The sequence below is a fragment of the Cheilinus undulatus genome, linkage group 11 (assembly GCF_018320785.1).
Source record: "Cheilinus undulatus linkage group 11, ASM1832078v1, whole genome shotgun sequence".
NCBI classification, from domain to species: domain Eukaryota; kingdom Metazoa; phylum Chordata; class Actinopteri; order Labriformes; family Labridae; genus Cheilinus; species Cheilinus undulatus.
In genome coordinates, this window is record NC_054875.1 from 42,387,526 (window position 1) to 42,414,576 (window position 27,051).

Sequence of the window (27,051 nt, forward strand, 5' to 3'; positions counted from 1 at the left end):
TGAACTCATGGGAGCGGAGGAGCAGCTGGACTGCATGATGCTATCAAATAATAAAAGCTGGTAATTCGCAGCATTACAGGGGTGGAGCACCTTTATCCATCAGGTCCATGCTTCCTGTATGGCACCTTATGGATGTTTTAATTTCCACGGGTATCATAATAAAGCCAACAGGATGCAATCTGGCTCCTGTTAAAATACCTTAAGCTCATTTTCAATCCCAGTAATTTTCATCACCAGGGATTTTAAATGGACGCCAGACAACATCCATTACAGACTGAATGTATAAGCGCCTGGTATTGCACCATGAAAGCTTTTGCTCCCATCCGAATGCCTCGTTGCCCTGAAATATTGTGCTGTTAATCATGACGAATAAATATGACCAGCAGCTGCCCTGTCATGCATACAGAGAGGCTGTGAGTGATGGAGAGAGTGGGATGATGATATAGCTTCGTAATTCCTCTGATTAAGTTAAGGGAGAATATGTGGGAGATACATAATTGAAATGGAAATACTTTCTAGTGCATTCAAAGACCATATTAAAAATATGTGATTGTTTACCAGAGGTTATGGGGGTAATGAGTATTTAATAGTTTGTTTGGCAGAGTAAGACATAAATAAGTGCAATTACAAAACACTTACATCTGTTGTTCATGGTTATTAGGGTAGTGTTTCCAAGGAATAGTTTAGAAATTCCTTTAAATGCATGAAATAAATAAGCTAGACCAGCTGTTCAGCTTTAGCTTCATACGTAATGTTAAAACACCAGCATTTTGTTGTGTAAACTACTCAAATTTCTAGTCAAGAGATGGTTGCAACAGTTGATACCGCTAACATTTTTGTGTGATGGATGTGAACCTAAGGAAGAAGGCATTAAGTACAGGGCAACAGCTATATTAGCTCTGTCCAAATGATGCATCCAACGGTAACAAAATCTGTCTGTAAGGTCTTGTATGCCAATCAGAGCAGCAAAACATACAACGTAGTTAGTGTATGCTTCAATATCAGTGGAGAGGTTTCTGAATTCCCGTCTCGTCCAGTAGGTGGCAGCGCAGTAGTAAGCTTAGCTTAACGTGTTCTCTGCCTTAGTCCTTTTTTTAATCTGGACTTTTAAAGACTGCCTAGCGTGTGAGTACATGAGCATATGTAAGTTGCCTAAGAAGCTTTTTGCATCACCTTTTGTCCATTAATATGTACTGCTTCATGTTATTATCCAAAAGAATTAGCACCTTGTAAGCAATTATGTTTGGAGTTCAAGCTAATGCTAAGCTATTATGCTAACGTGTTAATGCAAGTTGTTGATCAAATGTTGCTGTGCTATGTCTCAGATACTGAAGATCGAAACCCACTGCTAGCGTGAGTTCAGCATGCTAATGCTAATGCTAACTTGCTAATGCAATATATTCATGCCGGGATATTAAGTGGCCAAGTAAACGGTTATTTAAGTTCAATGCTAATGCTAATTTGCTAATGCTTATATATTCATGATAGTATATTAAATGGCCAAGTAAGTGGTTATTCAAGTTCAGTGCTAATACTAATGCTAACTTGCTAATGCAATATATTCATGCCAGTATATTTAGTGGCCAAGTACGCGGTTATTCAAGTTCAATGCTTGTGCAAAGACTCCCTGTTTGTGTTGTGTTGTCTAATTACAGAGACCAAGTAACGGTTTGTTCACAAATAATTAAAATGGAAAATTATCCGTTTACTGTGTATCTCTCTGGCCAATCAGAGCAGCAAAACATACAGCATGACTGGTGTAGCTAATGCCAAGAAAAACTGCATAACATGAAGTTGACTGGTGGCTGTTGTCGTATTGGTAAATAAGTCTTCACTATCAGTGGAGCCTATTCTGAATTCCTGTGTTGTCCGGTAGGTGGCAGCGCAGTAGTAAGCTTAGCTTAACATGTCCTTTTTTTCTGATCTGGACTTTCAAGGAATGACAAGCATATGAGCACATGAGCATATGTAAGTTGCCTAAGAGGCTTTTTGCATCACCTTTTGTCCATTAATATGTACTGCTTCATGTTATCATCTAAAAGAATTAGCGTCTTGTAAGCAATTATTTTTGGAATTCAGGCTAATGCTAACATTTTAATGCTAGTGGTTGATCAAATGTTGCTGTGCTATGTCTCGGATACTGAAGATCAGATCCCACTTCAGGCGGGATTTTAGCATGCTAATGCTAATGCTATCTTTCTAATGCTAATATGTTCATGCCGGTATATTAAGTGGCCAAGTAAGCGGTTATTTAAGTTCAATGCTTTTGCAGTGACTCCCTGTTTTTGTTGTGTTGTCTAATTACAGAGACCATTTAACGGTTCATTCATGTAGAAACTAATGCCTACTAATGATCTTTTTTACCCTTTATTTAGTGAGATTATAGCTCCTGCTAGGTGTCTTAAGCCAGTTATAGAAATGACTGATATAATAGGTGATAATAGATAGCAAGTCAATTTACTGCCACAACAGCCTTTCTAAATTTTCCACATCAAACATTTTAATTTTAGTACAAATGAGCATTTGCATTTAAACACACCATGTGCTTAACAACATAAGTAAAGATGTTTGAGGAACTACTTTGTCAACAGTGGTCGCCAAATTCAGTGCAAGTTCTGTGAAGTAGCTTTTAACACCCAGCATACAGTAATTTTTAAGTTTTAGAGTTATTCTTGGATTAAGACAGGCTCTCTATTTCCTTCTTTGTCCAGTCTGCATGTTTGTCTAACTTGCTGCCAGTTGTAGCCTCTTATTTACTGGTTTTATCTCAAAAACTCATAAGTATATTCGCAAAAAATGCGGACTACACCTCAAACAAGTAAGACCAGGGGTGCATGGCCTCTTCATCATTTGTCTTCGTGTTGAATTTCCCTCATTAAGTTTTCAAGGACACATCAAATCTTCCTCGTTAAATCACTGGTACATTAAAAACTGCCATCACATCAGATTTCTTGGAGGAGACAGGACCTCAGTTTGACCTGACCTTCGGCCTGCGGGCCCTGACTGATGGCTGCAAACAACAAGTCAGCATGAAGAAATGATGCATCCATCACTGTGAATCTGTTGAATCAACCAATGCCTGGCATTTGGGACCCACGTGCACACAAGACGGCCGCCTCATGATGCATTATGGCTCGGCTGATAACAAGAAAAATGGCGAGCACAGATCGTTTCATCATGAGGGGAGTGTTATCGGGCTCGGCAGAGCAGTTAACCTGCGTGCTGAATCCTCTCATTTCTCCTCTGTAGTTACAGTATGGTGACTGGCTTCACCTTATCTGGATAAGTGATTATTGATTAAGCAGTGAGGATGCAGCCTAAAAGCTCTTTGGACTGTGTATGCAGAAATGTAAAGTAGGTTGTAGTTTAAAACATCTGCAGTAGCACTGGTCTGAGTAAAACTGATAAATAACTTCCTGTTTCTGCTGTGGGAGTCCAGCTCTCGAGCACAAAACCCTTTTAAAGCAGTTTTTCCTCCTGTGAAACATTTTGGGATGAAACCTCCAACGCAGGAACTCTTCTTATCGACTTTTTGAGCTGACAGTTTGAAAGAACCTAAATTTAAACTCTCTTTGTATACTGGACAAAAGACAGAATGAAAGAGTGCCTTCAGGGTGTTTTGTTTTTATATCTGATGGTTTTGTTTGGGACGAGAACAAAATGTTAAACTACACCATGAGGTTATGGTGCAAGGTTTGATATTCATCTGCAATATGGAGAGAGAATGAGAAGCAGTGTCAGAATTTACTGGTATTTGTTAGCTCCTACTCTTTCTGGTTTATTGATTGAAATTAAATTAAAGTTCACTTTCGTTAAGTTTCCTCTTGTTTCTGCTCATCAGTTGTGAGGACTTGCATGGAGGTCAACACTGGTTCGCAGCAGCAGTGTAATTTCAAACAGACTAATTGAACATAATTTCTAATTTACTGGCTGTTAGAGTTAATGAGGGCAGTGGTCATGACTGATATTTACTTGTTCTTTTAGTACTTTAAATCATCTTAATGTTGATTGTTTTGCCACTCAGTATCACTGTTACTTTACACAAATTGAAGATTAAAGTCGCAAACTCTGAAGATCGAAGAGTATGAAATGAGTGATTTCTTTGCAATGTCAGCAAAAAAAAGATGATTTATTCACAGACCCGTGCATGATATGTTTGTCAGAGCACATCTGCAGCAAAAAGTTCTCATTAAAATGCTAACCTGAAATGGAAATTTTGACACACATTTCCCCCTTAAAAGAAATTGCACCTCATGCAGTTTGAAAATTGCAGATGGACATATTGTGTTGCACATGCCCAAAATAACATGACCCAGATGAGAGATGCTGTATACACAATTTTAGCTAGTGTTACTTTATAAAGTAATTTTTTCACTCACTGCAGTAAGAAAGTAAAGCGTTGTAGTACTTTTGCTTTATCAAAGTTTAATATTCTTTAACTACTTTTTCATGTGTCAGTTGTAAAAAGGGTGCATACACTATATTGCCGAAAGTATTCCCTCACCTGCCTTGGCTCACATATGAACTTAAGTGACATCCCATTCCTAATCCATAGGGTTTAATATGATGTCGTTTTGACCATTCTTCCAGAAGCGCATTTGTGAGGTCACACACTGATGTTGGACGAGAAGGCCTGGCTCTCAGTCTCCGCTCTGATTCATCCCAAAGGTGTTCTCTCAGGTTGAGGTCAGGACTCTGATCAGACCAATCAAGTTCATCCACAGCAAACTCTCTCATCCATGTCTTTATGGACCTTGCTTTGTGCACTGGTGCACGGTCATGTTGGAACAGGAAGGGGCCATCCCCAAACTGCTCCCACAAAGTTGGGAGCATGGAATTGTCCAAAATCTCTTGGTATGCTGAAGCATTCAGAGTTCATTTCACTGGAACTAATGGGCCAAGCCCAGCTCCTGAAAAACAATTCCACACCATAATCCCCCCTCCACCAAACTTTACACTTGGCACAATGCAGTCAGACAAGTACCGTTCTCCTGGCAACTGCCAAGCCCAGACTCGTCCATCAGATTGCCAGATGGAGAAGCGCGATTCATCACTCCAGAGAACGCGTTTCCATTGCTCTAGAGTACAGTGGCAGCGTGCTTTACACCACTGCATCTGACGCTTTGCATTGCACTTGGTGATGTATGGCTTGGATACAGCTTGAAACCCATTCCATGAAATACTCTACGCACTGCTCTTGAGCTAATCTGAAGGCCTCATGAAGTTTAGAGGTCTGTAGCGATTGACTCTGCAGAAAGTTGGCGACCTCTGCGCGCTATGCACCTCAGCATCTGCTGACCCCGCTCCGTCATTTTACGTGGCCTACCCCTTCGTGGCTGAGTTGCTTCCCACTCGCTTCCACTTTGTTATAATACCACTGACAGTTGACTGTGGAATATTTAGGAGCAAGGAAATTTCACGACTAGGCTTGTTGCACAGGTGGCATTCTATCATTCGACCCATTCTTTCACAAAAGAAACAGTCTGCATGCCTAGGTGCTTGAGTTTATACACTTGTGGCCATGAAAATGATTGGAACACCTGACTTCAATTATTTGGATGGGTGAGTGAATACTTAAAATATTCAATATAGTGTATTCCTATTGTACATCTGCCTCTAAATTTGTCAAATCTACCGCCATTCTACAGCTCAGTTTAGAGACCATAACCTGAAACTCTGCGGCCTAATATTGTGGAATGACCTTCATAATAAGGTTTTAAAGTTCTTTTACTATAATAACAGTCTGACAACAAAGTGGGCAGGCATTCAGTATTACTCACAGACTGTGTGTAATACTGTATATCTCATAGAAATGATCGATAAAACAGAAGAATGTAAACTTAGTTTTTTGTTCCTTTTGTCAAACACAATTATGATCACTTCACAGATTAATTGACTGGTTGATTGCAAATCTTTCCTCTCTGCCATCTCCCTGTCTGAGTCTGTTAACTATGCGTGCTTGACACAGATGTGTTTACCTCCCACTGGCATGCAGCTATGGATTGCTTCAACCTTTGCCAAAACAATGCTTTCTGGGCTCTTTCCATCAAAATGAGTATTAGGAATTGGGAAAGATTGGGTCATTTGCGATTAAAACCACACACTTTAATGGTTATTGAGAGCCGAAATCCAATAGTGAGTGAGTTTTACATAAGCATATGGTATTTCAGAATAATTACTGTTACCTTAAATTTTAAAACGAACAGAGTTTTAGGTGTATATGATTGTCTGTTCAAAGTCTCTCAGTCAAACTGGACAAACCAATGCATCATGTGACCGGAGATGCCATAAACTGACATTACATACCTTATGCATCTATTATAACTCTGTTAAATGAGTTAATTCTCAACTTTTAAAACACCATCAATACACTGGTAAACGTGTGAAAAATCTGTTAAGGTAAGCAGACTACAGCTATAATACAACGGCTGACTTGAAGTCATTAAAAACACAGTAACAGTCGAACGTTTGACCGCTATTATCCTCTTTAGTTGTGAGCCAAAGAAAAGATGGTTAATCAAGGCTTTTTAATTATTTGATGCTCAAATTGCAATGCTATAGAGTTTAATAGCTTTGCTGACTTTTTTTAATCTCCTTTAATAAAACATTGTGCTTGTTTTCACACAGGGGCATGGTCACGTTGCACAGTTTCTGTCTATATGCCAACATGCCTCCAAGCAGAAGAGAAACAGAAACAGTGCAAATGCTTCTTTTTTCTTTTTTTTTTTTTGCAGCAAGGGTCTAGGGCAGTTTATTTTCACTAATGGGGTAGTTCTTTGAAAAGTAAGCAATGTTAGCTTACTTGAACTGCAGCACTAATGCATTATGTTAATTATTATTATAGCGCAAAAGTAATGTGACTATTCTAATTGATTACGCTATAGTATAATACACATGAATACACATGAATACGCATGACCAGTAGGGGCAGCACAGAGGCAGAGAGGAAGTGACAGAGCCAACAGCTGGATAGCAAACAATGGAAAAAAAGTTTTTGAAGACAAACTGACAAAGCTAAGCCTGAATTATCCAAATCTAAACTATGCACAAAGTTAGCTGCCAGGCTAGCTGGTGACTTTCTCTTTAAGATTTGCAAAACTAATGGAAGCAAGATCAGTGTCTGGGTTAATAGATTTAGTAAGATAATGTTTGGGGCTTTATTCAAAATTGTTCACAGCTCATGCTGGTGCCCTTGGTGACTGCCTATTTCACCTATGCCCTGACCTTTTCCTGTTCGGTTCAGTGAGTGACCCTGCAATATAGTGACTTTCAGTCAATTGAATCCATGACTTCAATTAAAGGTATTTACAGCTGTAACTACATCTAAGAACAAAGTATGCTGAAAGTCACCAGTTAATATGGTCGCTCAGTAAAGCGAAACACAGTCTGCTATGGTGACAGTCTGCTATATTCATCAATCAGTCCCCAGAGTTGATCTGGTGTTATGACTGATTCTTAATGCTAGTATTATATAATTTCTGATACAGAATAAATATCACAGAAAAATCCTTTAGTTGCCATGTTTATAGTTTACATCCCACTCGTCAGATACTTTTTACACAGCCTGAGCTTTCTTGTAGGGGTTACCCGATGATTGGCCTGTGATTATTGAGGCTGATATTTGGCATTTGTCTCATTTTCTGCATCAGTATTTTACTATACTGATAATCAATAAACTCAATCAAAAGGGTGTTATTTTGTCTCTTCCCCATGGCTTTGTTTTTACTCTCAAAGGTCTTACCTTTCGTCAGGCCCACAACACTACCCGTTTGGGTAGGTGCCACTCGAGTACGAGCTAATCGACACTGAAGCCTGGATGCCACTGACACAGTGAGCGTGTCGCATCACTTCTGCGGCTCTGGGTTCTGGGCTGTTTGTTCTGTCAGCAGAGGTAGTAATAATTACTTATTTTCTTCATTTTTTTTGGTCATGCATAATGGTTTTAAATAGCAGATATCGTCTCATGCACTACCAATAGTCAGTTTCAGCCCTGAAAACCAATATCAGTGGATCTTTACTCTCTTGTGTGCCCTCTAGAGTTAATACAAGCCTTATTCACCACTTAATAAAAATGCTTTTTATATTTTACTCCGGTTTCTGTTGCTGTTTGTGTGTTAATGGGAATTAAAGGATGCTACTTTCAGCTGTTTGTGTGTTCAGAGATGATCTGGCACCAAAAGCTGTGCTGTAAAACCACTGCTTTAGGAAAAATTCTTCACTGATTGGTCTTATGAAGGTAAAATATCAAATCTGTGACAAAACTTTGTATAATTTGGACCTTCGACTCCACTGAAGGACCTTATGTAAGTGTGGTGCAATCAAACACTGACACATTTTAAGTTATTCATAGCTGCTGCATCAGAACACTGGACCGCTACCATGGGTGACAGATAATTCTGAAGGGTTCTTGAGATGCATGATAGCTGGGTTAGAAATTAAAAAATGGAAAACAATCAAACAAAAAAGTACCTGCTCTTACCTGCAGATTACATTACTTGATGCGACACACATGAAGCAGTAAAACTTTGATTTATTCAGTTTTATGATCACAATGTACAAAATAAAGTCCAGAGTGTTTTAATGTTTGATTTTGCATTTGTAAAGTTAATGGAGAAATAGTTAATCCCGAGTGGATTAATCAAGAATGAAAATAATCGTTAAATGCACCAAAAGAAAAAAAAATCTGGTTATTCCTTTGCAGCTTTTTAAATCACACTCAGCATGGTACTTAACAGGGTGTGGAGTCTCCACCACAGGTTTTTTTCACAGTTCTGTGATATTCATTAACCCTGTCCTGACTCATTTTTCTTTTTGCTGGAGGGGAAAATGGCTTTTGCTTCTCACTCGGGGGATGTGCTACAGCTGCAGAAAGCGAAGAAGTAAACAGTGGAAGTATTATGAATGCTTTTTATCATTCAGTAAAGAGCAGTTTGATAAATGTCAGGGTTTCTGCATGCAGAAATCCCATAAAATTACTCTTAAGAAACCTTACTGTAGTTATATATTCTTAATTTAAGATGATGGATGCCATAAATATTAAAACAAAGAGCCTTTTCTTCTCTTTTTCTTTGTGTTTTTGGTGAGGCCAATCCCTACTGAAACTTTCTGATCTGGTCTTAGTTAAGGTGTGAGACCATGTTCATTCTCTCCAAGGTGTAGTGACATTGAATTGACAGGTGAGGTTATGTTAACATCAGCATGTTGCATCCTTGGATAAAGAATATCATGAAGGCTAACGCAGACTAATATTAATGGAGGTGGAAACTTTCTGGCTTGGAAACACCAGCTTTATTTTTCACTCTTTGAGGTGAAAGACAAAAATATAACAGTTAGTTTTTGTCCTTGCAGAGCCATACGATGCCATGCACTTTATTGCTCCCTTGGGGAGATTTGCCTTGGACTCCAAGTGCTGCACACATACAGCTGCCACCACAGTAATAAATAAGAACACCAGAAGTGACAATAATCCACATGAAGCACATAGAAACTACAGACATCATTGTACATTACCCCTGTTTGCACATGCACAGAACAAGGACAGCTCTGTCACCATTAAGAATAATAATTCTTATCTTACGAAGCACTGAGCCAAACAACACGCCCCTACACTAGGACCAGAGACCTCAGCGCTGCAAACACCAGTGACCCGAGTGTAGCTCATATTAGCTCAGCAGACCAAGGATCCACTCCATTCAACAGTCAAGGCTGGATTATACTGTAAATCACTGCCAGCTCCTCTATCTGTAAGCCAGGACCAAACAGAGTGTTTGTAAGGTCTGTTGCTGGCAACATGCTTCTCTTATCAGCTTGAGTCTGTTGCCATTAGAGAACTAATTAGCAAACTTGACCCTTAGATGCTTTCTGTATCCTGGGGGAGGGTTGTAGAGGGTTCATTTTCTACCTAGCAGTCTGGTTCAGTTTAGTTTGGTGAGGTATGAAATTATTTGTTCCAATATCAAAAGCTTGGAAAGGCACTAAAAGAACCAGTCCGTACCTACCTACTCTTTTGGCACCTTTTAAAATATTTGTTTCTTTTTATTCAACAGCTGTAATAATGGACAGCACAAAACGCACCATGTTAAATATTTCCTAGGTTTCAAACGAGTTATGTCATGGCGGTTACACCCAACCCTACCATGAATATTGCATTTTTTCATATTTATTTAAGTTCAAGAGAATTTGTTTTAGAAATAAATTCTTGTTGAATATTGATGAATTCATTTTGTACAACTTTTATAATCTTGCATTAAATATTTAGAGGAAACATTGCCCATTTTAGGGTTTAAAAAAGGAAGATAACCCATTTAAACTTGTGTTTCATGGCCATGTATTCAATATAAATCTAAATATATATAAAGGTGTCAAATATTGGTTATTATTATTTTATTATTGTTATTATTATTATTATTTATTAAAGTCCATGTAAAGTGATATAAAAATCTGTGTTTTTAGTTTGTTGTATGACAGGCCACTATGTTATGGACCACCAGGCCAAATTTCAGGGTGTACTCACACTAGGCCATCCGCACCGTGCCTGGATCTGTTTCATCCTGAAGTCCGGTACGTTTGGCCAGTGTGAGTGCAATCGTTCTGTGCTCTGGCGCGGCACGCTTCGCGGCCCCGGCACGGATGGACGAGGTGGGCCTAGGCACGGCACGGATGCAAATGAAGGAGCACAAACGCGGGAATGTGACGTAGCGTCAAGTAACAACAAGAGGACCCGCCTCAGAGAGCCCACCAGGCAGCAGCTGCATGCTAGTGACAGCAGTCCAGTCCACATTTCTGACCAGTTTCTGGCAAAGTCAGGCTTTAATGACTGTGAGAGGATTTTTGGTTTATAAAATAAAGCTTCTTCCCTTGTTTTAGTCACAGCAGCTCACAGGATAACAAATACCTTTCATCCTAAAGGAGAGTGCCAAATACGCAGACAAGTGTGTGCCAGGGTTAATCACACAGCTGATTTAACCTCTCTTATTATAAAATTATAATGCCACACTATCATCCACTGAAATAACTTACCTCTAATTCTATTTCATGTCACCAAGGAGTGAAAGTGGGATCTTGATTGCTGACGTTTGAACAGAGTGTCGTTTATTAATCCTGAGGCGTTTTCACTTCCAGCTCTCATCAGATGGTTAAAATTGCTCTCGTCAAGGAAAAAAAAAAAAAAACCTTTTAACTGAACATTTAATCCTGCTCTGCACAAGAGAGCTTGTTTGGTGCATCAGGCATCCAGGATCACGCTGAGAAAAGGCTCAGTTCAAGGTGCATAAAGGAATGCCAAGGGGATTCAGATAGTATAAGGACACTCACAGGAATGACTGTAGGGGCTCATACGATTTAAAAAGTCTGGGTTTCATTTAGCAGAAGTGCTTGGAACTCTGAGCAGGCTCCAGATTGTATGCTGTGAGCGATAGGAGTGATATGAACCGCTTTTTCTCTCTCTCTCTCCTCACTGGGCTCTGTATAGTTAATGTAGCTTATTTCAGGTCAGGGGAAATAATTCTGGTGTCAGATCAGATATCGTATAAATCTTTAACTATTTTACAGCCTAAAAAAACAACACTTATGCATACTGAGTCATCAACTGTGAATGCTTGATGCGTGATGTATCCGTGCCCAGGCCTGGTTACGTTGAGTAGTGTGAGGGCGGGCCAAAGGGGGGACAGGGAGAGGGGTCAAATGGGCTTCAGCACGGTTAGAATACGGCATGGTACGGATGGCCTAGTGTGAGTACACCCTCAGTTAGGGCTGCACGATAAATCGATATTAAATCGTAATCTGATTTTTTAGTTTGGACGATGTTAAAACAATGAACATTGCAAAATTGGCTTTCCCTTTAACTAGGGTAATTACAGTATGGCTCTCCCTGAATGCTTACAACATAGAGGGTCCAACATTAACGGTTGCCCGAATGCCCGGGGCAACTTCAAAAAGCTGACGGGCAAGCACAACTCTGAGCTTTTCTGTTCATTAATTCTATCCTTTCCTCTCTCGTTTCTGTAACCACGAGTAGCCAGATGCAGTGTGTCACTGCCTCCATTGACTGAGCGTGTCTGCTGACATGCAGACAGCTGCACAAACTTACAACACGAAGGTAAACACTGTCATCAGTAAAGATTCATGGCAGTCATATCAATAAATCTGTTACCCACATAAAGAAGACAGGCTTTAACTTCCAAATTTAAGCGTTTATTATTTTAAATCCGTATTTTATTACCGTCGGATGCACTCGACGGAGGAGAGTGTGTAAAAGAAGAGAGAAGAGGAAGTCCGCCAGTGCTGCGTCTCTTCAATGAGGTCATTCATTAAAGTGTGCTGCCATGTTTAATCTTAAGCTTCCCATTTCCTCATTTTAACTTTTTCTCCAGCCACCTCCTGCCGATGCTCTCTTACACCCAGCTCTTATGACAATTACGCCGATGCGTGTCATCAACGAGCAGCCTAAAACACACACACACAGATTGCATGTGGAGATAACGTCATATCTAGGGAAATTTGTCCAAACGTGGATGTTTTATTTGATCTTTAATGCACTAATGATCATAAATATTGTCAAAAGAGCAGAAATATAAAACCAAAGCTCTAAAATGAGGCAGGGTGAAACGATGTGTCTGGAGAGCTGCAGGTGTGAGGCAGGGCCGGTTTTAGTCATTTGGAGGCCCAGGGCAAAGACCAATATGACGCCTCTCTACCTTTAACTAAAGGATTAATAATGAGTGGAAAAAAATTGGAAAGCATCTCTTTTATGTTAATAAAGCCCCAGAACTACAGTAAATGTTTAAAGTTTGGTGAAAGCGGGGTCACTTTATTAATCCCTAGGGGGATTTATCTGTCTTTGTTTAAGGTTTGCACTTTATATTTATTCAAACTGTTTGCCAATTTATTAAATAAAAAATTAAAATAATTTATTCTGTCGTCCTTAGTGGTTTTACCAAAAATCGTAATCGTAATCGAAAATCGAAATTTCAGAGAAAAAAATAGAGATTTTGTTTTTAGCCAAAATCTTGCAGCCCTACCCTCAGTCATGATAAACATCTCTAAGTTTATAAACTTAAGCTTTAAAGTCATGTAAAATGAGGCAGCAAAATCTGCTCTAGGATGGTGTGGGTGAGCCAGTTGAATTAGCTAAAGCCACGCCCACTCACAAGAAATACAATTCTGTCAGTTTTTAAAAAATGTTTCTGATCAGAGCACAGCTGTCTGGCTCTGTGCCAGAGAAGAGAGACAGAAGTTTATCAAATTAAACTTACTGTTTTCTGGCACAAATCTCACTCTAATGATACTTCAGTGACCTGTTGGTTACCGTAGCTGATAGCTTTGGGAAATTACCTCACAATGAACAGAAACACAGCATGTAACTGGCTGTTGACTTCCAGTGAAGGCAGTGACATCATTAAATGATTTTCTGTTTTTATACAGACCTATTTTATACGCAGATCAAAGACTTTTACATAAACTTAACCATGGGATAAGGAACTTGTTGGATCTTGAAGGAAATAAGGGCACAGTTAAAAGGTAAATGTGTGATACAGATAGGTGCAGATGACTTTTTACTTGTCGATGAGCTGTCTTTGAGTGTTTTTAAACTTAAATGAGGTATGAAAATTGAAATAGACAGGAATAGGTACCTTATTGTCGTGTAATTAAAAACACTACGAGGAAGAGAATGAAAGTGAATCTGTTAAGGAGCAGTGGTGGAAATTTTTTACATCTCTATTGCTGCAGGGAGAATTTGCAGTGGCTTAACCAACGGTACTGAAAGGGAAAATAAATCATGTGATTAATTAGGATTTGAAAAATGTAGTAAAATAACTGCGGATCTTAATTAAATGGGATTAATCTTGACAGCCCTAGTCATAATATACAAAAACTGAAATTTGTTTCCTCTCTAACAGCATGTGCCCTTGCTTACTGGATCTGTTTCGGGAGAGTAACATGTAAACTAAGGGCTACTTTGTCATTATGAGGTTGATTTGCTGTTTACTCTGATACTATTCTGTGATTTTTGGCTTCAGCCGTGGATAAGTACATAAGGTTGGTGTTTTCTAGAGAGGATGCATTTTGTCGTATAGAATCCAGTCGTTTTCTATATTAAAAAAAAAAAAAAAAATTAACTTCTGTCTAATCCATAGTGATGGACCTATATGACTCACTTACTGACTGGTTAACTGTGGCAAGTACCACTGGTTGTGACTTAATGTTGATATGATGATGAGATTTATAATCAGCTGTCTGTGCCTTGTGTTGTATTTTGACACTGACCGGATGCTCTGTGCGTTCTTGTTCCTGTCAGTGTGGATTAATATGATTTGGCAGCGGCCTACACTGAAGACAGAGCGTGTGCATATCTCAGGTGGAGCAGAAAGATGAGGCCCTTTTGGCACGTGCTGGGACAGACCAAAGGGTGTGCCATGGAACTGAAAGACTGACTAGAAAGGAAGCGGTTTGGTGCTGAGTACACTTCACATGTGGATCGCTGCTCAGATAGAATAACACAAGAAAGAGGCATGTGTTAATTTGTAAGTAACATGTAACTTTTCAGTGACTCATTCTGTCTAATTAACGAGTGTGTTGCAGAGTTGGCCTGTTTTATGTAACACCAGTGATTTTTCTTTGCAGCTGCCTGTTGCAGCAGACAGAGGCATGAGAAATTACTCTGAGAAATGTCTGGGAAAGATTCGATCAGGGATTCATTTGCCTCAGAGCTCAACAAATCCAGGTATTATAGCAACTTGGAAACGGATCCAAAATGGAACCAGCTATTAGAGCAAATCCCCACTTGCTAAACAGCCATTTGCATTTCAGTCCCAGCTATACCCTGCAGAGATTTTCCCCTCACTAACAATGGAGGGATGCTACATTAGGCCAGCTCATGAACGCAGGATTATCCTGTCCTCTCAGGTGTTTTATTTAACATTAGCTTCTTGTGCTTCCGCAAAACAAGTGCAATCATTGTCAGCATTGCATATCCTCTTGTTTACAAAAGCAATATTACTTCCTCTCGTGGGAAACCAGGGCCAGGGGTATTGATCCACAGCCCCGGAGCAGCTAAAATCCAGTCCAATTTTATATTGTATTGAAACAAATTGCGCCTGGAAGGAGCCGTCAGAGAGCTGAGCGTTATCTCACCCATCCTGCAGCCATGCACTCCCTGCTGTGTGCTTTACCAGGTTTATCACACCACTGTGCACTATTGTTCACACACTAAGCTCCCCGCTCAGGGACGTTTTACAGTCCAGCCTTAGTGAGTGACATTTTAACAAGAAGTCATAAAACATGTCACAGGAGAGAGGAGGGAAGAGAAATGCCAGAATCCCTGAATCTACTCACAAAGAAAAGCAAACGACCCCCGCAGCTAAAGCCTGATCACACACAATCATGTCACCGCTGCACACACACATGCAGGGTCACATGTGGTGTATCTGCACACATCCAGAGCAGAGCTGCCACACACATCTGCAAACACATACACAATACAGCCTGCCAGGAAGGGCCACTGGGGTCCAGTCATGGCAGGAGCCAGCAGAAAACTGATAAGGCGGACTGGATTTGTTTAATTCAGCCTTCTCTAGGGATGGGCAAAATATCTAGTTTTAAAGATATGTCCAAACATTTTCAACTGGGATATGTGGTAAGACAGCATCGTTTACATCGATATAGTTTAGCTTGGTGCTGATTTGGAAAAAAAAGATGCCAGGCCTGATGCTTGGTAATAAGATGCTTACCTACCACAAGCTATTCAAGCCAATTTTGGCCAAATAAATTTTTCAAATGTTACCAACATATTTCTGCATTTTTAGGCTTTACTATCTCCATTTTAGTTCAAAACATGGCTAAAGATCTTTAGGTTTCTGACCTCTTTTATACCACTGGTAATTAGAACCATGGAGGTTTCAATATTTAAAACACATGATATTTAAGAATATAGGCCCATTCCACAACCTCAGTTTATGGAATTGTTGCCATTTTTGCAGTTAAGAAAGAGTGTAAACATTTGTTTGTATTTTTGGGTGAATTAAACTAAATAATGGCTCACTATTTGAAGTGGGCTGTCCACAACAACACACTTTATACCACTGCTAACAACTCATACATGCAGAATATACTGCATGCAATTTATATGACAATTGAATGCCACTCACCATACATAAAAGCTAGTGATGTTCCTAGATGAACAATTTTATGTCTGATTAAAGTGTGATAATAATGGTGCTTTTGTCAACTAGTGTAATGTCAAAAAACACCCACAAAACTGTCAAAAATACTTTTTAAGAAAGCAACAGAATGTGAAGTTGGATAACTGTATGTGGCTCATGTTAGCAGTGCTGGCACCACTGATATTTGGTCCTTTTAGCATGCTAACATCCACATTGCTGCTCTGAATATTGTCACTTAGTGATTAAATATAACCTGACACATGTCCATTTTCGACCGGCTAATCATAGACATTTCTATTCAAAGCCTCTCTTCTTTGCATCACGTGACTTTATACGACATACTTCTGGTCAAAGCTAAGTTCGCTAAGCTAGCGAAATCATGTGGTTTCAGACACAGACTAGACTTTTTTTGTTGCTGAAGTATCAAACAGGTTTCATTGGCATTTGAATTTTTACTAGAATCATAACCAAAGCTTCACACACCCTTAAAGATTTTGAAAATCTTAACCGATTTTGAAAATGCGAGACACACTTTTGTTATTAAAGTGTCTTCTGTGAAATGACATGACCAACACAGGTCAGCTATGGGAGCATATGCCAGCTCAGGACTTTGCCATGTCAAGCTTGACCCTGCACTGCTCTGGCCTCTTGATGGCCATCCAGCCAGGTGCGTCAGTCCCTTGCCCCATCTCTTCAGCTATCCCTCTACGACGCACCTGGCTGCCCCCCTGCATCTGGACCAACCCACTGGGACTTGGGCACCCAGTATGCAGTAAACTGGATCAGGCCTGACAAGCACCAGGTGCCTGTTAAAGCGCAGCTGCTGTTCCTGGCAGCTGACCTTTCCCATCCCTGCTCTCCTGAGTACATCTGCATTAAACACCGTCTTGCCAACTTTACCCAAAGATGTGCCAAAGAGAAGTTATCACAAAGGAGTCCAGTCGTTGCTTCTGGCCATCAGTCAACATCCAGACCTCACAAGAGTATCGTAAGACCAAAAGGAATGTCTGCATGCTCTGTGACCAACACAGCACACCATAAACTGACATACTAATGTCAACAGCCTCCACTCTCAAGACTCAAAACCTTGCAGGGTCAACTGCAACTTTAGATTACACAACCTAAATGTGGCTAGCTGTTAGCTACCTGCTACATCCATTGCAGAAGCACTTTGGTCCAACTCATCTCCTTGCAAGTTTGATGATGGTATATTTACAGGATGCACTGTATAAACACTTGCATTGTTGCCCCTTATCAACAAGTTGATCCCCCATTTCTGGCATCCTTCCAACTCTACACCCCACAAATACTACCATTGGCTGTGTTTGTTGTGCTTCCTCTTTCAGTCAGCTTGCTTCCTGATTGGCTATTGTTCAGTTCCATGAAACATCCACAGAGTGCATGCTCCGCTTTTTTTGATGTTCACCTCACAACAGGATTTCTAATCTTAAATATTTACAATTTGAGTCAGCGGAGCTCCAACCATCCTCTTAGCAGACTGGAACTGATCTTTTAAACCATTCAACAATCTTTGCCAACTTTGATTGGAAGGGAGTGAATCTGGCCCAAAATTCACATGATTATCTTGTAGTGTGTACCTGGCATAAGTTTATGAGTCTGGCATTCTGATGACACGTTATGTCTTCACAGAGAGGAATCCCTAGCTAAAATATATTGAGATGGTCCATATTTCCCAGCCCTAGCCATCTCCTAAAGCTGCTGCTGCCAGAGAGGGAGAAAAAAGAAAAAAACAACTGCACTATAAGAACAGGTGAAGGGACGCAGGGGATCCGAGTGAACTGCAGAGATAAACGTAAACAGTGACAGGATTAATCACATAGCGGGTTGTACTTTTTTTATGCAGCATGCATTTACAGCCACACTTTGAGATAAATTCAGGCAGCTATCCGTGCTTATCATCACATCAGAGGGACTTTAAATCCTAAGTGACAACGTGGAAGATGATGATCACAATAACACAATTTCCTCGCGCTGGGGCTGACATGAGGCGCAGGGTATCCTGCTGTATCTCCCCCTCTATTAGCCCCACAGCTCTGGCGCTTCATCAAAGTGTCATGATGCACGTTGATCAAAACCCGGCGAGGGCGCGGAGGGGGAGGCGAAGGAAGAAAAGTGACACAAGCATGTGCAAACAGGAGCAGACAGAGACATAAATAGAAAACACGCACATGCAAACACAAAGCAGTGACCTGGCTTAACATTTTTACGCTATGCAGCTGAGTGTGTCTGTTTCACTTCTGCCAAACAGGTGGAGAAGCTTTTTAAGAATGATCACTCCCGGTTTAATAATTGATAAAAGCTGCAGAAGTCAATATCTTTCCAATTTTACCCCAGCTAATAATGGACAGAGGTGTGTGAGATAGAAGGGGAAAGTGCAGCTGCAGACATCCACTCTAATCAAATATTAACATGGTGCTTCATAAATGATAGAGAAGAGTATGATATAGTCAGGAAGGCTGCCAAAAATAGGAGTTTAATGTCAGCATTTAGAATGCAAAAGTAAGTAGATGGAGTTAGTCAAAGATCACAAACAAGACAGGCTACAATGAGTGATTTAGAATAAAAAAAAACGCTGCTACTCTGCATCTTAGCGAAGCACACTACACAGTGTTTCTCAGCCTCACACATCCCACAACAAACTGACAACCTGCTACACAGCATCAAGCTGGAGAAATCAATCATCAAAAGCCAACAAAGAAGAAGAAAAGAGGCTCAAAGCATCCGATTTCAACTGATTCAATCTGCTCTGACAAGCGATGTACTCACCAGTGACAGTGTCTCTCACTTTTCCTCTCTTGATCCCCTCACTCCTCTTACTTCTCCCTCCCTCTGCTTCTTCTCTCTTTTTTCCTCTTCCTCTCTCACACAGACGCTCTCTCTCCTCCCGATCCTCTCCCTCTCTTGCTCCTGAGCAGACTGAGCCTCCACTGCACTCAGGAACCCTGTTTCTATGGCAGTGTGAGCAAGCAAGCAAGTCAGCAGGATACTGTAGTGCAAATGTCTAGGGGCAGATCCCTCACTCAGCCCAGCAAAGAGTCAAACAGGCTCAATAGGCTCTCACTTCAATCGTGGTGTGCTTAAACACCCGCGAGTCACTTCAACTTCTACTGGGGCGCACAGTTAGGACTGAAGGTTCAAGGAAGCAACAGAAACAAAAGCAGTTAAGAAACATTTGACACAAGCATTGCAGCAAAAAGAAACATGCATAAGTTTAGGAGCATGAATAACCATGAGGGTATCCTCATAAATATCAAAGCTTGTCTATGAATGGATGCCCAGATTACACATTCAAAGACTTGTTTTATTGTCTTTACATAATGTGAGATAGAGCAAATGCATCATGTTGATCAAAAGAGTCCTTTTTTTTGATGAGCAGCACACGCACGCCTTTGCTTTGTTCTGTGTCAAGAGAGGCGGCTGTGATGAGCGCACAGGTCCACACTCTGCTTCAAGAGGCACACACCATTGATTTAATAAGCAGAGAAATTGCACCTCGGGCTGCAGTTGTGGCCGCGGTCATGCGACATATTGCAGCACAATCAGTACCATCTTCAACAGAGAGAGGAAAAGACAGAAGGAGGTAGAGAAAAAAGCAAAGGGGTGGTGGAAGAATAGTGCAACCCCCTCTAGTCTTCCCTCTATCTAGATTAGCATCAGCTCCTCAACAGGCGCGTTGGTCCGCAGAGGATGCTTCTCTGACTGGAGGCTTCGACTGCAGGAGCAACCTTAAAATCAATTTCAAGCACTACACTGACAAAACAAATAGAAAATGCATCTAAAGAGCTGTACATGTATGATATTGTGCAGTTGGCAAGTTTTCAAAATTGTGATCCTAGAAAGTGTTCAGGGTAAGAAGAACAGCTCAGATCTGTCAGGGGGGAAAGAATGTCTGCTAACTGTTTCACCAGCTAATACATTATGTATTGCTCTGAGATACTCCTGCAGAATGTTTTAAAAACTCTTGTCCTTGATTCATTTTTTATCAAAAATAGTCATCTAAATGCATCAGAGACCATTAATCCAAGAGCATCTTAAAACCACACACATTTTTAAAGCTGCTAAGCAGCTGCAGTGTTTACCACAAGGGTGCAACAAAGTCCGCGCAGAGAGGTCAGAGTGGAGGGAGAGGCAAAAACAGGAGCTGTTTCCTGTTTAAAACAAAAAAAGGTTTTTAAAAAAGTAGCAGCCTCTTAGCTGAAAATAGAGGCCAATGCATAACAAAAAATGTAGTACCTGTAGTGGCCACTAGAGGCTGGTTTCAAAAGTGGGTCAGTCAGCATAGATCCCCATAGGACAACATTTTCAACTAAGATAGTCATGCTTAGAGAGTAGATTAATACATTATCACGTGGCAAGTTGTTTATTAATAACTGAAATTATTAGTAGTAAAGGCATTGGTCCATTATCTTATGACCAGTGGGCTCTTCTAGCTTCTACACTGGTGATGCAATTAATGTAACTGTTTATTCAGTTTACCATACAATATGCATACTGGGCAAACTTTAGAAAGCTAGCTTGATTTTTTTTTCCTTTAACAAAACTGAAAAGACTTTATTTATGAATAAGTAAGAATCATTTATTACCATTCTTTACACTGCTTTGAATAGGGCTTTCAGTATTAATGGGTTATTTGCAATGAGATTAAGGTCTGAACTTAATCTCTTAACGCTTGAAAACACAAATTATAGCCAGAAAATTCTAATTTTTTGGAACTGAAATGTTCATGTAACTTCTACTGAAATTTAAAAAATCCAAATTTCTATAATCTTTAACAATTATATTTTTAGTATCGCATTTTATTCATTAGGTTTCTTTGGTAACTGATAATCCACTTGAGGGCATTTTTATCATTAAGCAGATTGTATTCATTTTTTTTTTTTTTAGTAATTTATTGAGCATATTGATTGGATAGAGGTATCATAAAAGCATGTATCAAATATGTGACAACAGGTGTTAAGGGGTTAACACAAGCATTTAATATATATAAATATATTTACATTTTTCCCTCTTATGCCCTATTCATACAGGACAAGTATTACCTAAAGACCTCTTGTAATTTGTGAAATACCCCCTGGCGCAAGTGTTTGGTTTGGTGCATTTAAATGGGATAAGCAGAGTCTGTAATGCACTCAACTTAACAGCCATTTCTGAATGAAAACATAACGGTGCTGCATGGTGGTAGGAATGAAAAAAATGCAGTGTCGTGCATATCACTTTCTGCAGGTGACGTTTTCTTCATGTGTCCTATACACACTGTTAACCTCTAGTTAAATATGGACTGCTCTTGTCCTTTTGCAGTTTATATGAGGTTGATGCTGTGAATATTACTCTGTACTCTATTCATTTTGATTGTTATGCATCCACAACTCTCACAGAGATCAGCTGTCACAGTCTAACCCCTGAATGTTGAGCAACACATTTCAAATTGTTACTTGTGTTATGCAACACTAGGCCTGTAGTCAACCAAAGAAAAACTTAGTTGACCAAAATCAGACCCAGGCACCAGCCAATTGATTGGTCGTTCAGGTAAAAAAAAAAAAGAAATAAAATAACTCGTTAGTGACCAGTTTCATCCATACAGGTTCCTTACTGCACCTACTAGGTACTCTAACTTATCCTAAAATGAACATAAAAACCTTCTGAAGCATTAATACATTTTTTAGGCTCATTACGTTGTACTAAAAAGAGACGATCAGCGCACACCTGCCTTTGATCATAAGATCTCCGTGATCCCTGCACGGTAACTCTTCAAACCCATATAGCCTTCAAATAAACCTCAAAAACCTCAGATGTTTTTTATTAATTTATAACAGTAACTAATAACAGGATCACTTGATCCAGCCTGCACCATGTCATTTACAAGCATAAAGCAGACATCATGTGGTGTTTTTTTACAGAGGTGAGGGGGAAAAGTTTGCTAGTCGGGACTTGATAACCAGCAGGCATCGTCTTTTATCTCCTCTGCTTTCTGCTAGTCTGTAAAAGAAGTGTTTGCCGACCAGGGTGATCTAGGTTGGACAAAAGCATTTCGACCAAACAATCGACCAATCGAATGGAAGCTGTCAGCCCTGATATATACTATATAAGATAAGATAAGGGACTTGTAAGAGGAAGAGTAGAAGCACTGTGCATATGAAGAGAACAGCAGTGTGTGTGCACATTTGGAATAGAGTTTTTTGTTGTTGAATAAAACAGGAAGAGACACATTTAAAGTGAAGTTACTTTTGAACCACAAATTGTAGCCACTTATATACGTGTGAGTCAACACAGTTTTGTGGCCTATTTTTACTAAAAATTCGCTAAATTCCACAGAGAACTGTATTCATCTCTTACGCTGTATAGCCGAGCTTCCTGGCCGAAACAACCAGCGAGTCCTTCTTAAAGGAGCAATGCTCACTGAAATTCTTGTATCAATTTTTGATTTCATCGTGATGTCCCATTCAGCTTTACCACAGGCATTGATTGTTGAAGCATGTTGCTAAGATTGTTGAAGTTAATATTGGACTATTGGTTGCTATGGATTTATTTCACTAACATGTTCTTGTGTGCTCCAGCTTTTTTCTGTGAGTTGAAAATGACTACTTTTATGCAATATGTTAGCACAAAGTACAGGCGTCTCTTCGGCTGTTTTATTTTCTGCAGCTTGTGTGTAAAATCTGGATTTTTGATGGCTTTTTCCTGCAGAAAAAAAAATGGCGATGAGAGGACTCTTTATTTAGACTTCGTTCATTCTCTTGAGAAGCCAAGCTCTACAATCTCTTGATTTTTCCGCTCAATAAAAAAGCCAACTCTAGTCAGCTACCTCTACAAATAGAATCTCATTATGCTAACTAGCTCAGTCACCAGCTAATAAATTAGCCTTGGCAATGGCTGAACAGCTCTGATAAGTTGAAGTCTGGCAAGCACCCTGTGGTCCTTACAAATGTAAGGGCTTTCATCACTGGGTCATGGCTTAATCATTTTTGGAGCTCATTTCACAGACATTCATTTTACTGAAAATCTACGACATTATAACTTTAACTAAGTGCTTATTTAAATCCAGAATGGTCTCTCCATAAACTTTAGCAAGTCCACCAAAGGATTATTATATGATTATAAGGATACACGTTTTGGAAGGCAGTGACAAATCCTTGTGATTGGGTCATCAGATCAGAAAATGCTCCTGTGTTTAATCCTAGAGTTTATAACAACCAGTGTGATTCTGTCAAATGAAATGGAGGTGTAATGTGTATTTTTAGGGCTATTAACAGAGTTCACATATATATGTTTGACCCCTGTGTTGTGAAATGAGTAGATAACTTGTGTTGATGAAATAGCTCCTTGGTGTCAGAGATTAAACCAGTAGAAAAGTGCCTCAGTGAACAGTCATCTGTCTGATACTGACACTGGATCAGGTAGGAAGGATTTCAGCTCCAGCAGCTTCAACTCACTGCACATCCTGCTAAGAGGCTTAATGTGATTTTGACTTGCAGCACTGTTCTTTCACTCCTTTAAAAAATGAAAATCAAATCAAGCATGTGTTCGCAGAATACGCCAAAAAGAAAGCTTGTTACTTAAGAAACCAGTGCACCTGTAATCCAGTGGTTCTGAAGCTAGTTCACATCATTCTCTCTGCCATGCTGCTGCAAACAGCACACACAGTATCCTTTAAACATTACCAGTGCATGACAGATTGGTTTATAAGAAGAGAAGAGCATGACAATCGTCTGACAGCGGCTGGACGGGCTCTTGATGGAGCATTGATGGGTGAAAGCGGAGAAATAGTGATGCCTCAGCTAAAGGTAGACTGCTGATGAGCCAGGTTAGCCAAACAAAAGCCAGTATGATGATGAGCACAATGAGTATGAGATGAGACTGTCAGGGGAAAACTGCTGTTACAAACATGATTTATCTTGTATGGAGGGATTGACGGAAAGCACAAGGGTGATAAATTTAGCATTAATGTTTAATGTCACAGATAAAAGCAGCCTGAAATTAACTAAACATGGTTTGGTTGGATTTTCCTTGCCCTTATGTGGGGAGAAAAGGGGGCAGACATGCAACAAAGAGTTGAGCTGGGAATTTAACCAGCAATCAATGCATCAAGATTGTAGCTTCTGTATATGAAGGTGACTTCTACTGACTGAGATGAACCAGCACCCCCAAAATACATTACTGTGAGTTTAAAGCACAGCTATTTAGGCCTAGATTTACCTGTAGCTTTGACTGTGGTAGATCTAGTCTGTACACAAGGACAGGGCTGCAACAATGATTGCTTTGAATTAACAATAATGATCAATATAAAGGCTGAGGCAAGAATTTAATCATTTTTTCTTAACACGATTATTATGCCTCTTGCTGCAGATTGGTAATTCCGTGTCTGTCATTAGGCAGATCCATCTTGGAACACCTTTAATCTGAAATTATTGTACTCCACTCAGAGAAAGACCTGATCAGTCAGTGTCATTTTAGGAGAATGGGGTGGTTTACGGGCAAGGTTTAGCCATACTGCAAACCAGTAAACAATGGTGACCATTGGTTAGCTAGGATGGATTTTGAAACACAGATAATTTTCATTTTAAACGGTGAGGACTGAACTTAAAGGAGACATATTTTACCCCTTTTTCTTTTTAAGTATGTCATTTTGGGACACCTTTAGAATAGTTATTTATGATGTGCAGCTCAAAAAACTCCTCACTTATACTGGCGATAGGAAAACCCCTATTTTCAGCAGATCTCGCCTACTGCTGCAAACGCTCCGTTTCAGTCCTGTCTCTTTAAGACTCAGAGATGTCCGTGACCTTACCGTTTTCTGATTGGCCAGCTTGGTCAAAGCTTCCTGGGGGCTGAACAATGGGCCGAACTGTTTTCTCGGCCCATTGATCACTGTATTCTACTTAGTTTACTCATTGGGCTTTTAATCAGCACAAGTAAAGACTTAGTAATTTAAAGGTACACAACATTTCACAGCATAGTTTTGGGTAAAAGGGTGGATAGTTATGAAAACAACTGATGACAGAGTTTAGCAGACATTAGCTTCCCACTGACCTATGGGTCGTTTTAAAGTAATGTTATAAAGTGACTTACAGCTTGTAGTTCTAAGCCTCCCTGGGCGATCTTTACAGAGGGAACAGCTCCATGTTTTAGCAGCAGATTAGAAGCAAATCCAGCATCTTACTGTCCTTTATTGACGAAACAATCGTCGGTGAAGTGACGAGCGCAGAGAAAAAAGTTTGCAGGTGGTCGGCTCGATGAGACAAACAATTCCCACTGCTTTCTGCTGCTTTCCTCCCTCGGGAGCGCAAACAGAGTAGATTTGTTGTCACAAACAAAAAAACACAAATAAGTTTAGAAGACATGCTGACCAGAATAAATCCACACAAGAGCAAGAATTCAAACAACAGCAGCAGTGTATACAGCACCGGGGAGGGGGCGTGGCTAAGAACAAGCTGCCGGGAGGACAGGTCTGAGAGCTTCCTGTGGGAGGAGGGGAGGGGAGTCATCTGCTCAGAGCCGTCCAATGGGGAAGCCGGAAAACGAGCTGACGTCAGCTCGTATCAAGTCTCACAACGAGCTGTTCAGGGAGGCCAGTAATCTCGTTTGCAGGGTTTATGGAAAGACGCGTGTCTCTTGATAAAATGAAATCTGTATGGTTTAGAAAGGATCCTCAACATTGTAGCATTGTATGCAAGTGTTAAAATATGACTTAGTATAATATGTCTCCTTTAAAGTATTTATATAAAAAAAATGGAATGATACATTCATACGTTAATTTTTTTATGGCAGTCTTTATTGGAGGGATGTTGCACTTTTTATACAATTTGATACTGCACAAAAAATGAAAATTGTTAGAAATCAGTCTTTATGCAAATCTTTGACACTCCCAGGCTCAGGTAACCCCCCCCCCCAAAAAAAAATAGATAAATAAATAAAAAAAATAAACAATTTTGCATGTATGTGATGGAAAATAATTCATTTTTTGGGTTTTCTGTTTGAACAAAAAATCAAGTTCTAATCACAAAAACTGGCATTTAAGTGGTTAAAAATATCAAACACAGACCATTTTCATTATACATGGTGAGGACTGACGTTACTTGAAGTATTTATACAAAAAAAGACTGGAATAATCCATTAATGCATAGTTTTTTATGCAGTCTTTATTGGAGGATATTTTTTACCCTTAAGATGCAGGAGGGTTTACATAAGAATTTAGCCAATTCTGATGTTTTTCTTTATTTCTTTTGGTGCAACACTCCTAGTATGCCAATATTTCTTCTAACATTTGGCCTTAAAATCTGAATCAGTATCACCCTTTCCATCCTGCAGAAATATCTCTCAGCTAGATTTACCAGATGCTAGTATTAAGTTAATTGGACTTGACTAACAAACACTGGTAGCTTATATCTATTCATGCCACATCATCTGATAATTTGCCATTGTGTGTAAACAGGAATGATATTGGCTAATACCGATTTTAAACCGATGGATATGTTGTTTTTAGCTGAGAGAACTTAAAGTGCTGCAACAACAATCAACTAACACCAAAGGTGTTATACTGCTAAGGATGTTAAAAAAAACTGGACTACACTGGTTTTTTTATCTAAAAAGAGGGCTGCAAGATTAAAAATGGCAGCTTTAAACACAGGGTCAAATGTTTTCTGTTTCCCTTTATTCCAGCAGTAAAACTGCAACTGGAATATTATTAGCTCAAAAAGCTGAGTCATTTGGAGCTTGAACAGATCAGATAGCAAATATATGGTGCTAGTACGGCTGAATCCATTCTTACTGAATTCCTCCTCAGTCTCTTGAGCCTAAAGTCAAACTTTTACAAACTTTGTATTATTTTTTCATTGTTTACTTGGTGTTATCTTTCCTTCCTTGTTCTATATGA

At 39.7% G+C, this 27,051-nt stretch overlaps 1 protein-coding gene across 1 annotated transcript in view; it reads right to left on the reverse strand.

The window, feature by feature from the left end:
- Window positions 1–27,051, reverse strand: part of syt6a (synaptotagmin VIa) — a 140,721-nt gene that overhangs the window by 60,907 nt on the left and 52,763 nt on the right. Inside the window, exon 2 of the mRNA XM_041799049.1 lies at window positions 18,948–19,016. Coding sequence (XP_041654983.1) covers window positions 18,948–19,016 — 69 coding nt within the window. The remainder of the gene's footprint in view (window positions 1–18,947; window positions 19,017–27,051) is intronic.